Source organism: Hippoglossus stenolepis, chromosome 3 (genome assembly GCF_022539355.2).
Source record: "Hippoglossus stenolepis isolate QCI-W04-F060 chromosome 3, HSTE1.2, whole genome shotgun sequence".
NCBI lineage: Eukaryota > Metazoa > Chordata > Actinopteri > Pleuronectiformes > Pleuronectidae > Hippoglossus > Hippoglossus stenolepis.
In genome coordinates, this window is record NC_061485.1 from 5,776,716 (window position 1) to 5,795,698 (window position 18,983).

General features: G+C 41.0%; 1 protein-coding gene across 2 annotated transcripts; it reads left to right on the forward strand.

Annotated features, from left to right (window-relative positions):
* Positions 1 to 956: 956 nt before the first annotated feature.
* On the forward strand, positions 957 to 14,527 carry pank4 (pantothenate kinase 4 (inactive)). 2 transcript variants are annotated; one of them, XM_035152366.2, is made up of 20 exons: positions 957 to 1,122; positions 1,566 to 1,648; positions 2,470 to 2,675; positions 3,324 to 3,507; positions 4,204 to 4,296; positions 4,389 to 4,542; positions 5,581 to 5,762; positions 6,448 to 6,529; positions 6,784 to 6,884; positions 7,165 to 7,170; positions 8,321 to 8,476; positions 9,233 to 9,345; positions 10,622 to 10,709; positions 10,969 to 11,120; positions 11,684 to 11,739; positions 11,832 to 11,881; positions 12,050 to 12,154; positions 12,233 to 12,333; positions 12,461 to 12,529; positions 13,260 to 14,527. In XM_035152366.2, the coding sequence occupies exons 1-20, from the start codon at positions 966 to 968 to the stop codon at positions 13,510 to 13,512; spliced, it is 2,391 nt and encodes a 796-aa protein (XP_035008257.2). In that variant the 5' UTR covers positions 957 to 965; the 3' UTR covers positions 13,513 to 14,527. The 2 variants fall into 2 exon arrangements, with proteins under 2 accessions (XP_035008257.2, XP_035008258.2); XM_035152367.2 differs by lacking the exon at positions 7,165 to 7,170.
* Positions 14,528 to 18,983: the final 4,456 nt, after the last annotated feature.

Here is an 18,983-nt window from a genome sequence, read left to right on the forward strand (position 1 = left end):
ATGTATTTTTACAGAAAGCCCTTTTAAACTGCTGGACTTTACATCTGTTGTGTGAGCTGGTTTTTGTTGTGTGTGAGTGTGTTCACGTGCACACACATGCATACCTGTACATGTTGATGTAGTTATGTATGTTCTTAATGCATGCGTTTCCTGATTTACATGTAACATATGTTTTGTGAAGACCTTTATTGTAGCATGTTTTATTTTGTCCTTGGAAAGTAATTTGAGTTTATTTGCTTGAAAAGTGCTAAATAACTAAAATTACAAAAACATTATAATATTTTTTATTGTTATCATTATTAATAATGATATCTATAATCTTTGCTGCTGTAACTCTGTTTTAAAGTAAATCAAAAAAGATTATATATTATATAATATTATTATTATTATAAAAGGATTATCTTATTTTACTAGTTTGAGTGGAACTAATATATTATTATTATGATTACTATTATGATTATTGTTATTATTATTATTATTGTTATTATAATAGGATTATCTTATCCTACTAGTTTGGGTGTACCTAATATATGATTATTATTATTATTATTATGATGATGATTATTATTATTATTATAGGATTCTCTTATCCTACTAGTTTGGGTGTTCCTAATATATTATTATTATTATTATTATTATTATTATTATTATTATTATTATTATAGGATTAACTTACCCTACTAGTTTGGGTGTTCCTAATTTATTATTATAATTATTATGATGATAATAGGTTTGTCTTGTTTTATTAGTTTGGGTGTACCTAATAAATTATTATTATAATTATGATGATAATAGGGTTGTCTTGTTTTACTAGTTTGGGTGTACCTAATAAATTGACAGTTGACTTAACGTTCTCTGACGTTGCCAAGGACGACGCCCACTCCTCAGACTTTACGTGGCCGCTGATTGGTCGACGTGCAGCGCCGACGCGGGCCCGTCGCTGACGCCGCGTCAGATGATCGCAGATGGCGGAGCGTGAGTTCTCTGACAGCAGCAGCAGCAGCGGCAGCATCAGCAGCAGCAGCAGCAGCGGCGGACACACGATGGATAAAAGCATCACTCTTCCTCCCGACGAGATATTCCGCAACCTGGAGAACGCCAAACGCTTCGCCATAGACATAGGTACCCGGAAGTGCTCGCGTGGGTTTTGCGTGGTTGCCCCTCTGCGGCTGTGCGCGCTAACGAGGCTAACGTCAAGTGGAGCGAAGAGCGAGCAGCTGCGGATACTGTGACAAGCACATGAGTTCAAAGTGGAAGTAAACAACGCGGGGAGCTAAGCTGACGTTAGCCGTGTAAAACAAGTGTGCAGTGTGCAGTGTGTGTGTTTGTGTGTTTGTGTTGGAAGTGTTTTGTGTTGAAACAAGGTGCTCAAGCAGCAGCAGCAGCAGCATCGGTGGTGTTAGCCGTTAGCTAGCATGTGTTAGTGTGAAGTGTACTCACACAGTCAGGGAAGTGTTAAAGTCTGGATGTGAGCTGTAATCCAGGTTATCTCTTGTTTTCACTCTATCATTATTGTTGTTATTATTATTATTATTATTATTATTGACACTGATTTGCTTTAACAGGTGGATCCCTCACGAAGCTAGCCTACTACTCTAATGTGCAACACAAAGTGGCCAAAGTGCGATCTTTCGAGCACGGTACAGAGGTAAATATCATTATTATTATTAATAATTGTATGTGTTTGTGTTATGTATGTTCGTCCATTTCTGTGACATCCGTGGTGTCCCAGTACTTGTGTCAACTTTCCCCTCAGCCCCCCTGAGTCCAAAATGCATGAATGAGAAAAAAGCCTCAATCTCTTGGTCTCTCTGCGTTTTTTCTGTCTTTTAAAATAAATCAAATCGGACTTTATTTGTGTAGCGCTGTTCGTGCAATGTTGCAATAACCTGAATCACAACCGTGCAGCAATGCAATGAGTATTCATCAGGTCTGATGAGATAAGATAAGGTGAGGAAGATACTATGGTAATCTTAAAGGGAAGGGAAGGTAAACAAGTTTAATCCCACCTCGCAAATTGCACCCTACAGATTGTCAGACAACAGATAGGAATCTCTATCTATGATCTACTTCTGTACGTTATATATAAACAGTGACTGGACTTTGTCAATGACACCCAACAGCCACACTGTATAAAAACTCAACTTGAAACTATCTTGAACACATGAATGTAAAAAGCATATGAACCAGGTGGTGGTGTGAATAGAATAAGGTAAACCCATAATTAAAATGGGTTAAGAGAATGCTTGGACAAAATGGCAGGTCTTAAGATTTCTTTTAAAAGTGTTTACCGGATTGCCCTCTGCTCCTCTGGCAGACAGTTCCAGAGGCGAGGAACAACACATAATCTAATATACGCTGAACAGCTAGACTTTTGTGAAAATGAAATGTCAGTGTCCCCCGGCATGTCAGTAGCTGGATGTATAAAGAAGCATTCACCCTCTCTCTCCTCTGTGTTTCTGTCTCCAGGCTTCCAGTGACAAGCTGTATGAGATATCGGTGCAGGAAGAGGTCACTCCTCGTCTGCACTTCATCAAGTTTGAAAATGCGTACATCGAAACGTGCTTGGACTTCATCAGAGACCATCTGGTCAACACGGGAACCAAAGTCATCAAAGCCACTGGCGGAGGGGCGCACAAGTTCACGGAGCTCATTGAGAGGAAACTTGGACTCAGGTGAGTGTAAACACCAGCTGTTCAGTAAGTTGTCTTCATCGACACTGTGTCACTCATCTTCTGGTCTCATAATGTACACTGCTAAAGTGCATGTAGAAAAAAAACAGGAAGGAAGGCAAATTCCAGATGACTAGATTCGAATAAACAATGGTGATTTGCCCTAATTGTAAGTGATCCACACACAACGAATTGTCTTGCCCTCTTCCTGTGAAACAAATGAAATCAGAGGACTTTTAGAGCTTTTAGAGACCATATGGAGACTATTCTGGAAAAAACTCTGCTGTTCAATGGCCTGCCAGCTTCAGCTGCCTCTTTGTTGGTGAACCATTTGAAAACAAAGGCGTTCACAGGATGTTTAACTTGCTTTTTGTCTGAATCCATATCAGCTTTACATTGACACTCCAGTCGTCCAACTCAGAGAAGAGGAACTAAACTGTGAAATCAACTTTTTGAGTTTTAGTTTGGCATTCAAATCTGCTGGTATGGCTCTTAACACTGGACTTCAGACCGCTTCTGTCTAGTTAAATGTAAAGACTTAATGATTTACCTGCAGCATGTGGACAAAATGGCTTCTCTCTTGCTCTGGCTTTATTATATATTTGTCTGATGATGATTCAAGCTCTCTCTTGTTGTGTTGCTGTGTGGCAGAGTGGACAAAGAGGATGAGATGACCTGCCTTATCAGGGGTTGTAACTTTGTGCTGAGGAACATCCCCCATGAGGCGTTTGTGTACGCCAAGCACGCCGACTCGGAGTTCCGCTTCCAGACGACTAATCCAGATATTTTCCCTTACCTGCTCGTAAACATCGGCTCTGGTGTCTCCATAGTCAAGGTAAAAACTGAAAATCAAAGGTTTTCTGTGTCTTTGCTGAGGAAGGGTTCACTGTTAAACAAGCAATTTTCACATGTTAAAGTTTTCACAATGCTTTTAAAGACCAGGAACTAGAGGATGTTTCAGTGGAAAGAGTCCAGATAAACTGAGTCATAACCTAGATGTCTCTTATCCAAGAGGAAGTTTCAGCTGCAGTTTCATAATTCAAAGCGACATTGACTTCTTATTGCAGAAAATGTGCCAGACACAGATGAAATTGCAAATATGCAGTAACACAAGTATTAAGTCTGCATATCACAATTATCTGTATGTCTGTTGCAACTTTTTAAATAATCAAAGTTATGAAATATCTATTTTTACCCTGTATTATCATTGGCTCGAACTAGAAAGACGCTCAGAAAACAAACGCATGACTCCACCAAGCTAGTAACGACCTGTTTCACCACGAGAAAGTTTTAAAAAAAGATCCTGGATATACCTGTTGATCCGGATCTGAATGACAGACAAACGAACCCTTCCCTAGCAGAGATTAAAAAGTCATGTATCGGGATTAGACAGGGTTTGTTCTAGCCTACAGAGTTAAAGCACATGACTTTCTGACCTAAAATGGAGCATGTAAAAACTAGAGTCTTCTGCTCTTACTGTATTTTATCACACATCACACATCACACATCACATTCACTCTCTCTTCAACAGGTTGAATCAGAGGACAAATTTGAACGAATAGGAGGAAGCTCGATAGGTGGAGGGACGTTCTGGGGCCTGGGAGCCTTGCTCACCAAAACAAAGGTATCCTAAATATCATGGTCTTTAACTGCGGCATTATTTGTTCTTTATTCCTCAGCGCAGTGATGAACTTTAGCGTTTTGCTCTTCCTGTAGAGATTTGACGAGTTGCTACAGTTGGCCTCTAAAGGGCAGCACGCGAGCGTTGACATGCTCGTCAAAGATATCTATGGAGGATCGTACGGCTCTTTGGGTTTGACTGGGGATCTCATTGCGAGCAGCTTTGGGAAATCTGCTACTGCCGACAAAGGTGACACACGTGCACTTTAACTATGTGGCTTTACTGTAGCGTTATGTTTGTATATGTCGAGGTCACCGTAGTATTTTGGAATTGCTTCAAATCTAGAGTCTGCCGTTCATTCAGTTGATATTAAAAGAAACACATTAAATCCGTATCTTTCCCATCATTTGACTTGAGACGTGGCCGCAAAATGTAACTTGCTGATTTTCTTGCTTCGAAGGGCAGCAGCTATAGTCAGCTCAGACTCATGGTGCGTAAAATGTATTCGGATGGTGACCCAGTTTCCCCAGTTAAGAAAGTATGAACGTTTCCAGTGAATCTCAAACCAACCCTGCAGTATAATCCCCTGCTCTGCTGTCCGTCCATATGCTCCGAACACTGCAAACTGTCACACTGTCTCCAGTTAATGGCCAAATCCAGAGCTTCATTTAATCCTTAAACATCACTGGAGCGCAGTGTAACATCTGTGGATCTGAGCCGACTGCAGGCTGCACATGAGACGGCTAAAGGAGGGAGTGTAAAAAAACAAGGATCTCACAAAGTCAGATACATTTTTTTCTTGTATTTCTCGCTTGCGATGTCTTTTTCTTTTTGGCAAGTCCGACTTGTTGTTTTTCAATCTTAGTACAAAACTTGTGTAAAAAATGAACTGATGCCCTTTGACCCTGTTCTACTGCAGCTCTGCTCCCTCACTGTAACTGTTGAGCTGCTGATGTTGTGCAATTCTTGAGTAATTAGTATAATTTCATGATTTTAATGTCAGTTTCTGTGAACACTGAATTGTCCTAATGCTCATATAATCAGAAAAACACAGTTTTATAATTTTTAGGATATTATTGTGACATTTACATGAATTGCAATTTAGTCTTATGTTATAATGCCACTGAAGACAAGCATTGAGTTACTGACATAATGAAAAGCTTTACCAATTACTGAATGAGTTTTGAATTAATACATGACTCTTTTTAATGCTTTTAAACATCTTTTTTAGATTTGTAATATGGATATTTTTCCTGTGTGCTTATGTAACTCTGTACTGAATTGCAGCGTTTTCTAAAGAAGACATGGCCAAGAGTTTACTCCATATGATCAGCAATGACATCGGGCAGCTGGCCTGTCTGTATGCCAAGCTCCACAACCTGACCAGAGTTTACTTCGGAGGCTTCTTCATTCGAGGACACCCGGTCACCATGCACACAATCACCTACAGCATCAACTTCTTCACAAAGGCAAGGTCACTTCTTCTGCTGACACTAAAACAAACAAGTAGAGCACAGACCTCCTCCAGGGCCCCACGGTCTTGCCATGTTTGGTTTCGACATCATTTTAAAGTTGTTGAAGACGTGTAAACCGTTGCTCACCAACTGAATCGAAATAATTTCAGCTACACAGTGGTAGTTAGAAGTTTGTAGCGATAGTTCTTACTGTACAGTGACGGGAAAATGCTAACCCTCTTATGAAAAAACATTTAAATCTGCTTTATCTGGATTTTTAGTTTGATCTGCACCACATTTCACCCACTCAGATGTCAGTCACGCAAATATGTCTGATTTCTTTACTACTTATTTATTACTCCCTTGGACATTGGGGAAAATGTTGAAATGTTCTCGGCTCCCGTCCTTCTACCAAGTTCTGTGGAAATATGTTCAGTAGTTTTTGTGTAATCTTGCTGACAAATAAATACACAAACCAACATACAAAATTGACACAACCTCCTTAGGGGATGAAACTTAACAAATAAACACAACTACTACATTAGTGTATGTAGAAGAAACAAAGTGTCTTGAAGAAATTCAAGATTTCCTAGTTAATTTCCCTTTTTCTTTCTAGTCCCGAGCTTTGCTTGTTATCAGCTGAACTTTCTCCTACAGCCCAGATTTTGACGTGATTGCCCTTTTTGTTCTGTGGATGCAGGGTGAAGTTCAGGCCTTGTTCCTGAGACATGAAGGATATCTCGGAGCCATTGGAGCTTTTCTTAAAGGAGCAGAGGAAGATAGTAAGAAAACAAATACTCCAAATACCTGCTTTATGATTCCTGAATGAATATTTTCACTGATGATTGACAGAGGGCAGTAATGCTGGATGACTTAACACCATTAAAAGCTGCTGTAAAACATTAAAATAGTTAATTACGCTGTTAAAACCTGTGACACACAATGTTTGAACCTTAGATACATAATAAAATGTACCATAATGAATATCTTGCAGCATAATTGTGTCATAATTATGTCTTTTCACTTTCGTCTTTAGATCCAAACCAGTACAGTTGGGGTGAGAATTATGCTGGAAGCTCGGGCCTGATGAGTGTTTCTCCAGATATGAATCCGATGCAACGTGCTCGCAGTGGAACGGTGAGTCGGTTGGATATGAAAAATTCACCACCTCAAACCTCGTGACCTGTTTTCACTCCGCTCATGGTTCATTGATTTTGATTCCTCCAGTCTTGTTTAATTAAATTCCTCATATTTTTTCCACATTCATTTCTACGGAGTCGCCGTCACCACTGTCCTCAGTGGATCCACAGGCACTAGATAAAAAAAAACATTCCTCACATCAGTCTCTGCAATCTCATAATCTGTCTTTCATTTCCTCCCCTCACATTCTTGTGTCCACCAAACCCCTCTCCTTCAGTTTCCCGTAAGTACCTTCGACTGCTTGACTTGTGTGCTCTGGTTTGATGAAGACAGATCGCTCCTGCTCACGGCTGCTTTTCTGTAGCTGTAAACACTCAAGTCAGGCACTCAGTTGCTTGTTCATGAGGGCCGGGACAAGAGAGACCCGAGAGGAGGAGGTTTAGTTGAGCTTTGCTGAGGATCCTGCAGCTGCTTTTTTTTCACTTATTGAATTGTTTTTGGTTAAATCGTATGATATGAGGATGGAGAAGAACAGAGTTTGATTTCCTGAGAGCCCTTAACACTGTGCACTTGCTGTGTTTGAGATGTTTTGTTGTGATACTTGAAGCATGCAGGTCTGTGTAGAGCATCACAAGCTGATAACAATTTACTCTATGAAGTTTACATTTAGTTTCTCAAGCTTTCACTAGTTAGTTTTCATTAGTGTGAATTAGAAAAGTGTGATTGCGAAGAGCCTGAATGATTCGTCTGTTTGCCGTTAAAATCGGCCGATGTGAGTCTTTCACAAACATCAAGGTATCATTTTGCAGAATAAACAATGCACAAGAGATGTGCTTTAATGTTTATTTTCTTAAATCCAATTCTCTATATTTAGTTGTATTTGTGTTTTCTTCTTATTTATAGTTATTTATAATACCATTTATACTTAAACTGTAAAATATCAAGCCTCAATCACATTTCTTTGAGGTTTGATAACAACATCTCGGGAATAATTTTTATATATATATTTATTGGGCGATATATCCGCATCTGAATTTCTTTACTCGGCATCGGCTGCCAAAAATCCATATCAGTCGGGCTCTACACATTGACATTTCAGCTGAAGGTGAATTACCACCTTAGAGACCCTCTGCAGATGCAGTATTTCCTTTAAGAACCTCTGACCCTCTCTAATAGACGATTGGTTGTGTCCTGCTAGATCCTCTTGTTTCATCGTTAATGCATCTTCCTTTTGACCTTGTTGTTGTCTCAATAAAATACAAAAACAGCTACTGCAGTGTTGCTAAGAAACAGAAAAATACTGTTAATTACATCCTAGTATTAATGTTTAAATAGTTAAAGCCGGAATCGCCTTTGAAATGTGAGCAGAAGCTGGCAGTGGTATTGATCTGTTGGAGACTGACAGCACGTCTCCTCTCCGTCTCTTTGTTCAGTTTGACATGCTGGAGATGGACCGTCTGGAGAGGCAGCTGGTGAATCTGCCTCTGCTGCAGGACCCGTCCTCTTACATCCCCGACACCATGGACCTCGCGGAGGACGCTGTGGCTCGCGAGTACTGGCTCTCCTGCTTCGAGGAGGCTCTGGACGGGGTAGGGCAGCTGCTGTTGTTTCACAATATGAAAGCAAAGTTTGCGAATTAAGATGTGCCAAACAGAAAAAGGTTGGTGAACTTTAGCTTAGAGGGAGAAATCTGTTTCAGAAATACAAAAAATGAAGTCTAGAAAGTAGTTCTGTTGGCATCTCCAATGGATTTCTGTCTCTAGCATAGACTGTAAATAAAGATGGATGATATGTCTCCCCCTCCCCCTGTTGAACAGGAATTAAGCTAAAATATCAATGATGCAGGCGCCCATCTTGTACTTTGACCTCATTTAGAGCCAGACTCTGCAGTAGTGATCGTGGAGTGGAGCCGGGGATTCAAGGTCACACCAACACATCATGAGTCGGTATCCGCTCTCAATCCTGACGTCTCACCACGTTTTTACAGCAATAACTAGCTAATCAAAACCAACACTTGAACATGTAAAGTGTGATAAGAACTAACTACAACGTCAGAAACCATCTTTGAGAAAATACAGATACTGCAGCCAGCCACAAGGGGGTGATTGAGACGCTTTGGCTTCACTTTTTGGGAAGGTTTCATGTCGTCTATCTTTATATACAACCTGTGGTCTGTAGGATTTTAAACGGATAAACAAAAATGGAAATTGAGCAAACGTTCTGTGTTTAAAGATCAGTTTTTCATACGAGATGAATCAGTTTGATGTTTGAAAACTCCTCTTATAACGTTGCTGTCCCTGAGGTTGTGAACATGGCTGATAACTGTTGTTCTGTTTTCTGAGCAGGTGGTCAAGAGAGCCGTAGCGAGTCAGCCCGACATCCCGGAGGCGATCGAGCGAGCGGAGAAGTTCCGACAAAAATACCGACACAAGCTTCAGACCCTCCGCCACCAGCCATTGTAAGAGCGGCCTCTACTTCTGCTTTTCTACTTCTGTTAGACTCAGACGTTGCTTCTAGTCGACTAAAACTCAACTTTCTTCATTGTCTGCATTAGTTTCATGTCTTCATTTCTGCTGTAAGTGCCAACGTGCTTTGTCAGTGGAGAGGGAGGTTTTGATGTTAACTCAGTGCGTAGTTGTGCATCAGTTGTTCGAGGCTACATCCATGCGATTATGTTTTAGTTTTGTTTGTTGTAAATTACGATGGAGCTTTATATCAGAAGTTTTCTCCGTCCATATTAACACATATCACATGACCATTCACCCACACTGGTTATGCTCATGCCGGTGTAAACAGGAAGCAGATTGTTTCCTCTGCAGTTGGTTGCTTAGTTACAGAAAATACTAGGCGCGAGAAACAAAAGTAAAAAGTAAGGGATGTCTTTTCTTGGACTGACAACAATGGCTGGTATCTGATAGTAACTACTAGCAATGCTTTGCATTTCACACGGGCAGTCCAGTGGTGACTGGTAACCAATCAGGAAGTGACTGCGTCCTTTCGCTCGGGGGCCTGTACCAGTGGAAATTACGTCAATTCTGAGGCACCTCCCCCAACCTTTTTAACTTAGTGCACATCTAGCTCATTAACAAACATGGATCAGCTAAAGGCAAGTGACTGCGAACAGGTCTTTCTCTTCACTTCCTCATTGACCTCATTACTGAGCGATCATAAGAGATTCTCAGATGGCGCCTGGAGGGAGATGACAGAGGCTGTTGGTAAAGACGAGACATTCTGCAGGAAACTATAGAAAACTAAATCCACAACCAGTTTGTCAAGGCACAGACGAGCACACAGGCCTGAAGCAGTTCTCCTGGAGGAATCGAGTCAGTGGAAAACGGTTCTGTTTGTGTTTCTTCAACGCAGCCCCGGAGGTTTTAAACTAACAAGGGTCCGGAATCGTTTTTTTAAACTTCACTGCTGCTAAATGTAGCAGCAGTGATTTTGTCAAAAACTAAAACGTAGTCGTGTGGATGCAGCCTTGACTCAACCAGTTATTTAGCAACATGAAGTGAGGACATGCAGGTTCTAGTTTAAATTCAACCCAAATGACAGATTAAGACACGAGTTGCAGAGGCTGCTGACATGGTTCCTTTATAACACTGTCAATACAGCCATTATCAATATGAATAAACAATAACAACAGTGATTAGATGACCGTGTATCTTCTGCCCTGAGCCGCACTGTGTGTCTGTGTTTCTCTCTGGCTAATGTAGAGTGCTTCTTCTCTCACCTAGTGCTTATGGATCCCTCACTGTCAGAAGTCTTTTAGACACGAGGGAACACTGTTTAAACGAGTTCAACTTTCCTGATCCCTACTCGAAGGTCTGAGTGAAATCTATCAACCTACTTTGTGTGATTTCTGTGTTCTTGTCGTTGTGTCTCACAGGTGGTTTGTCCCCTCACTGACCCGTTTTCTGAATTTGTTAACGTTTCATGTTTCACAATTTGTCTCCACAATTCAATACTTTAAAACAAAACATATTCTGAAGTTGTTTCCATATAATCACGAGTGTTTTCTGATTTAAAACTGGAAAACCAGCCTGTGAACTTTCAGCTGCGTCGTGTCTCTGTCGTGTTGCAGATTAAACAGAGAGAGAACGACATGGCGACGAAGTATTACCAGAAGGCGGTGAGCTCTCTAGACCAGTTGAGCTGGGAGCAGAGACAGTTCGCCCTGGTGCGGGGCGTCCTGGCTGGGAATGTGTTCGACTGGGGAGCCAAGGCCGTGTCAGAGTAAGTGGAGTTATTGTACCCTTTGAGCGGCCCGGTGGATTGTGGGTAGTGGGGGAGGCTCCGGTTGCATATCTTGTGTTTTTATGTGGCTGCTTTGGTTACTGTTAAATTGTTTCGATAGGTTTAAAGAGACTGAATTTTCGAGCCTACAAGAAGTTATGTGTAGGGACAAGATATAAAGTAGAACGGCCCAATAATCCCCTTAAATTCTGCACCAAAGTTAATTTGTACAATAATATGAAAAGTAAAAATCCAGTAGTGCTGCTCAACAATCAACAACGACAGATTTCTTTAATTTCTTAGTGACGACTGTCTAAACGTAGAACAGCCCAGTCATCTCAGGAAATGAAATGTCTATATCATATTAGTTACTGTAGCTTTAAGGGCAGACAACTGTTTTCTATCTGCAGGCCAGACTGCAGGGGAAGTTAAATCCTAACATTTAAATCTTGATCTCAGATTATGGAAAGTTTCTTTGCTTCCTACAGAAACTCAGAGGACTGCGTTGCTTATGTTTTTTATTGATCACACATTTTGCACATTTTGTCTTTTGTGTCTCACAGTGTCCTGGAATCGGATCCTGAGTTTGGGTTTGAGCAGGCTAAACAACAGCTGGAAGGTATCAGAGTGACTGTCGTTAGCATCAGCATCAGTGCTCCTCTGTGCAGAGAGAATCGTTGGAGCTCAACTGATTTTGTGTTTCTCCCTCAGAGCGGCCGTGGCTTATTGATTCCTATGACCAGTGGCTGGAGAGACTAAAGGTCAGACTCTCTCTCTGCTGCTTCATTTCAAACAGCTTGACAGGAAACACTTTCTGTTTTTAGCAAAGAAGAAACAAAACACCCATTTAGAGCCGATAGTGTATCAGTGTTGTGTGTTTTCTTTCCGATCAGTGCTTGAACACAACCCGTCCTGGTTTTCTCTTGCAGGGTCCTCCTCACAAGTGTGCCTTGTTTTTCGTAGATAATAGTGGAGTAGACATCATTCTAGGGGTGATACCCTTTGTTCGAGAGCTTCTCTCTCGGGGGACAGAGGTAAGGAGCCACGACGCCATCATTCAAAAAGATGTTATGTGTTTATAAAATGTTACTTCAACTGTACTGTCTGTTAAGGTCGTGTTGGCCAGCAACTCTGGTCCGGCCTTGAACGATGTGACGAACGGTGAACTGCAAATTCTGACGGAAAGAATCGCCGCCATGGATCCAGTGATTCAGTGAGTATTGATGAACTGATCAAAGATGGCAACATAACAGACAACACTGCTTTTTTTACATCAAGCTTATTTTCACTCCTCAGTAACTTCTAAAAGTCTAATCGTGTACAACGTGTTGTCGTTGCAGAGCGGCTCTGAGGGAGGACAGGTTGACGTTGGTCCAGAGTGGATCCAGTTCTCCTTGTCTTGATCTGAGGTCGGTTATTTGGCATTTTCACATTTGACATTTTCACATTTTTAAAGGAAGCACTGTCCATCCTGTGAAAATACTGTCTCATGTACACTGATACAACCCTGATGGTCTTAGCTTGGACTAATTCTAGAGACCACAATGATTTTTTACTTTTAAAACTGGGTCATGGAATTTGAAAGACTTGGACTTTCACCAGGCAGGTGTAGTTTAAAATGTAGTATTAGTGTTTGTAGTGTTTTGTTTTTAATTTACTTATGATGAGAAATACAAGCTCAGGACTAAGTCATATCTCTGTCCCGGCTTTGTTGATTTTTACCGTTCATTTGTTAAACTGTCTCCTGCGTCATTGGGCAACTGCTTCATTAAATTGCTGTAATTTTTCACTACAGTGACAAACTGACTGTTTGGGCAGGAGAGGTTATTATTGGTATCACTATTCCACAATAATGTGCCACTTAAAACGCTGTTTTATTAATGTTCCAACCACTTATTTTTCCATAAGCAGATGCCAGAAGCTGCCACAATGTTCCATTCAGTGGCCTGAAATTTAAATAACTTGTAACTTTGTACACAGAGCTACTGTAAATATAAACTTGTGCAGCACAAAGCAAGTAAATCTGGATACAGATGAATGTAAAACACAACATTAATGTTTTCTGACACAACAGAATTCATTAGATGCTCTGTATTATGGTCATTACAGCAACAAAAACTTATTTTTAATCCTCCTCAGCCGTCTGGACAAAGTGCTGGCGATGGTGGTGCGGGAGCGGCAAACCGACCTGGTGATCATCGAGGGAATGGGCCGCGCCATTCACACCAACTACTACGCCATGCTCAGCTGCGAGAGCCTCAAGATGGCCGTCATCAAGAACTCGTGGCTCGCCGACCGGCTGGGGGGGAAGCTGTTCAGCGTGGTCTTCAAGTACGAGGTACCGGCTGGGAAAATAACCGGCCAGGACTCTGCGCCGTCGACGCCATTGTGAGCGAGCGGGTGTTTCCAAAAGGACAGAGTGTCGAAGTGGAGCGACCAGAAGCGATCGGCCGGAGCTCTGAATGTAAGGATGTCGATCGCGTACTGCCACCGGGTGAATGATTGTAAAGCTGATTGCAATGTTTGGGCAGATTTTTTTTTTTTTAACCGATCATTTACAAGGAGGTTTTACTTTTTTTTTTATTTTAAGACATTATTGATTTTACTGCCGGTTTCATTTGGAGAATTACTGTTGCTTTCTCGCAGGTCTCTGTCCATTAATCTGTACAATACACTACAGCTGCTTTCCGACGGGCACCTCAGTCCAGACAGTTCCTAAAACGGGATGTAACAAAGCAAACGTCCAAGCCAGTTGCTTTGGACATTTTCTGGAGCTTTAACCGGAAAATGTCAGACTGAGCCCGAGGTGAGAATACCGCAAGAAAATGTCCAGAAAATTGAGGAGGGCTTGTCGGTGAGGTGTCTGATGCAAAACTGAGAACGACAAAAATAATACAAATTTCTCTGGAGGTAAAAGAGGTGACGTACATTTAGAAGACGCAGACAAAGGTGGTAACTTGGAGAGACAACGAGATTCAAGAGCTTTTAGTGATGAGGGCCAATGCTGGTGTTAATGTGCTGTAAACAAAATGTCATGTCCCGCTCCACACATTTTCCTGTTGTTGTGTCCAGACCCAGAAAATCTCCTGCTATGGTCGTCATTTATGAAATGTACCAATTTTCTGGAGTTCCTGTCTGAAATGGAGCAAGACATTCATCACCACCAGGGTCCAGTTAACTTGAGATCTGCAGATTGCAGGAAAAATGATTTAAGAAAGAAAACTTTATTTCAAAAAGATTTACACATTCTGCCAGCGCGCGACACTGTGTGTGCCCATTTGGACAAATTCGATTCTTTATGTGTGTTGTGTGTTAGAGAGAGAGAGAGAGAGAGAGAGAGAGAGAGAGAGAGAGAGAGAGAGAGAGAGAGAGAGAGAGAGAGAGAGAGAGAGAGAGAGAGAGAGAGAGAGAGAGAGAGAGAGAGAGAGAGAGAGAGAGAGAGAGAGAGAGAGAGAGAGAGAACCGCTGGAGTAATCGCAGCTTTTAGCGGAATCACATTTTACATAAAGTGTAATTAACGTGCCTTGAGTTTGACGTGATAAAAGCATCCTTTACTCAGACTGCCTTGAATCCCCGTTGAGCTGCACCACACACACACACACACACACACACACACACACACACACACACACACATCTGCTTCTGTTTTCCCAGCAGTCTCAGTCTCACGCCATAGATGAGGAAGAATCCACTGATTCCCTGTTTTTAGTTTTTTTCCCATGACTGCCAGTGAATGAATTGAGATGAAGAAGTGAATCATTGTCACTCGTCGCTGTAGAAGTGGCATCAGGGAAAATGTTGCATCAGTGGGAGAAGCTGCACTTTATCACATACCGAGACTTGTGTTCCTCCACAAGGTGGCAGTGTTCTACTGTGTTTGTATTTTCAAAGATTCCTCGAGTCTTTCACAAGGTGCTTGGCATCAGTATTAACGCTGCGTATTTCAGGTCGAATACTCAGACGGTCTCAGATCAAAGCATCTCGTGGAACTGGAAGTCACTGTAATTAACATGTACAACTACACTCTGTTATCCATCCCGAAATCAGAAAATACAGCTGTTTGAAGGCAATAACACTGCAGCACGGAGTAGTAACGAGCATTAAACACTGCGTGGCTGTGAAGCGGTGGATTATATTATTGACTTCTTCACAAATATCTGGAATCAAGGCAGGAACATTTCATGAGCTGGTACGAAAATATTCACCAAAGTCACAGTCGCGAGACGTTTGGATTCACAAATTGCAATATTGTATGTTATTTGTACATATATGTGATATACAAGTGTGTGTATACATATATATATATATATATATATATATGTATGTATGTATGTATATATAATCCATTTGCATCACTTCACTTAAGTGCACCATGCACAATTTTGTGTAATATTCTCCTGACAATCAGTTTTAATTAAACGGTTAAAAAGTGAATGTTATTCTCTGTGTGTGTATTTCTGGGTGTGTCGGGGGAGTTTCGCAGCCATGAGGAGAATTAGGGAGAGTTGGGAGTTGCCCCATATATATGAAAAAAGAGAAAAAGAACGAATCTGCCCTTGGCGGTGCAGAAGCTCGACACCCTGGTACGTAGTGTTTGATGCCTGCTGGGGAGCTGCGAGCTTATAATGCACGGAGAGACCCAGCAGGGGGTCCTCCTGCTTTTCCTCGCTCATCACTCCAACTGCCAAAACACACTCACCAGTTCTCCAAGACGCCCGCGAGGATTCAGTGACATCTACATAGAAGGTCTGCTCTGTTGTGCGGAAGCCACAGTGTTTGGGTTTTGTGTGGTTTTGTTTTCGTACTTAACGATGTCCAGTGTGGACAGAAGCAGGGTTTCCGGTTTCACAACGATCATGGATGAGTTATGAGATGAGGAGACTCTGGGTTGTTTCATATCAGGAGCTGCTGCCTGTTCAAAAACTGCACCTTCACTTCAGGATTTAGAAGAAGATGAAGGAAGACACGACTCCTCACTAGAGCTTCCTCCCACAATAGATCCACACTGAGACTCTCTCACACACAGACACACACACACAACACTGCAGCATCAAATACAGAAATGTTATACACCCTAAAAAATATTTCAGTACCTTTTGTAAACATTACAAAAGCTCTACTACCTAATGAAGTACTAAAAGCGAATAAAATCTCTGAATATCGTTAGTGTGACTGTTTAGATTACAAATACCAAAATAAATGTATAATCCAACAGTTAATTTTGTCTTGAATGTGAAAGACGTAAAAATATTAAAAACACTGGAAAACATTGAAAAAAAGTATAAATACATTAAAAATATTGAAATAATTAAGACATTCAGAAATTAAAAACATAAAACACTCAAAAATATAAAACATTCAAAGACAAACATTAAAAATATTCCAAAACAATCAAAAATTGTTTGTCATGTTTTATGTTTTTTTTTATCTTTGAAATGTTTTTGTTTTTAGGTACATGATACTTTATGTTTTTACAGTGTAGGAAACCATCAAAGCCTAAATACAGGATATATTTTCCTTGCATCAGAACTACTGATACCAGTTTGGATTTAGATTTCTTGACTAGTTTTTCTGTGTGTCAGTGAACTGTTGTTCAGCTGTAAAAAAAGAAATCTTGCTTGATTTGAAATATTAATATTAATATTGCGTATCGGGATAGAAAAACAAAGAACCCGGACCTGGAGCTCTGTGTCTTTTTAGCAAACAGATGTGAACAGTCACATCAAACAGAATCTGTTGCCGAGGGCAGCAGCAGCGTCATGGTTACAGTCAGGCCTGCTGGATTATCCAGTACAACCACTATATGAAATATAGACGTATACACGAAGGGATTAAGCGACACGTTCGCGGCTCCCAGACAATGGATCATATTTAAATCCTCTAACGACCAGAGTTAGAAAACTTCCAGATCTAGTAAATTTAAGTGATTGATTTGTTTGTTAGAATCTACCTGATAGATTTCCACGAAACTCGCTGGAAGGACGGTTTCGGGGGCCAAGAAAGAATCCGATAAAACTTTGTCATCGATAAAGACAAAGGGGCAGATCCAGGAATATCTTTATCCTCTTTAAACATTGCGAGATTGATAATCTTTTCACATTTCCCCCAATTTCTCGGGAAATAACTTCTGGATCTGGATGAAAGAAAACATATTTATCATAACTCACAGTTTCTGCAGACCTGTCTCTGCAGCTGCTGTGGAACAGACCGTTATCGGTGTGATAATCATTTTCCCACTATAAATTCCAAGGCCAATAACACACTGAAAGCAGCAGCCCTGAGAAAAACCGTGCAGCGTGTTTGCATAACACTAATTACCGCAGTTACAGTAAACTACCATTTTTATTCTTGAGCCGTGAATTCAACACACTTGAGCTCAGCCTTTTGTGGACTCTGAGCAACAATAACATCAATTTGCGTGTCACCACTTTGTATAGTACATGTAAACACAGTACGTTAGTGTTGTGTATCCTTTAATAACTTTCTCCTCGCTGATCTGGGCTCTCTGCTGTTATTCGCAGGTGATTTAGTCTAATGTGGGACTGTAGTCGCTGCACTGGGATATTCAAACAACATCACGGTATCGGATTCTTAAAAAGCTCAAATTATCTCCAAAAAGGCAACACTCTGCTTCTTACTGTCGCCTGTTGTGTATGGCACTGGTTCCCGACCTTTTACCTTTAAAGCGTCACAAGGCAAGATCTGCTCTCGGCTAAACTCAGGCTCCCCCTACTGGTGGGATGTGAGTTGTTGTCCTGCATCCTTTGATCTCTTTTATCTCTCTCTCCAATGAGTGAAATGAATCCGATATTCTCTCGTTTGGTTTCTTGTCGCTGCCTCTTTTCCTCTACTTCATTTCTTTCTTCAGTGGCTCTTCCTTAATTATCTCGTACAGCTCGCTGCTAGCTCCGGCTCCGGTTGCTGGTGTGCGACGTTTTGCCGTAAAGCAGGTCGTAATGTTCCAGCACAATACACCAGACTTTCATAGTTTCCCCTCCCCCCAGGTCTCCAGGGGGCGCTGTGGCAATGACAGACATGCAATTCTCCCCATTGTAAGTTTGTGCGCCATCAAAATGATTGTGAAGCTGTTATTTATAAAGGTATAAAATCTACCCAGTGTTGCTTTAACTTACATGAAAATAGACAAAGTGAATCTAAAATGGTTGCTCTCTCTTTTTTTTTTTAAATGTAATTTGGATCAAACTTAAAGATGCGTGACAGAAGCTGCATATTTCAACCATTTAGCCATTAAACATTTAGATTCATCTGACTGCTGCAGTTTTCATGCACTCTTAACCACAGATCAGGGATGTAACTGCCGTCTCTAGTTACTGGGAAGTAGGTCTCGTTCGTTCAGCCTCTTCTAGGTGGTGGTTTATTGGGTTTGTTGTACACACCAGTGCAGTTGGAACAAGTTGTGTTCATCCTACCTGGTTTATCTGCAGTGACGATCTTTTTATTGTCAGTGTTTTTCATGGAATTTAACTGAGTTAGATTTATTATTGATCACGTGTGAGGTTTAAAGAAAAAATTTGAACGATAACTTAACTGCAGTTATTTCCCATGCATCGCATGTCGGCTATTTCAGAAGTTTGAACCAAACACAACTCTACAATTCGGCCATTAATGATATACTTGACGAGTGTGAAGCTGATAAGTTGAACGGTTCGCAAGATATGTGTTTCCACATAGAGACAGACAGATGTTTGTGGAATTATACTTCATATTTATATATCCACAACAATATTTCCACCTACAAGTGCAGAAGTATCCTCGGTATCCAAATCATCAACTGATCTATAGAAACTCTGCATTTCACGATGAGAAACCTGCAGAATCCAGACCTGTGGGAATAGATTTTTT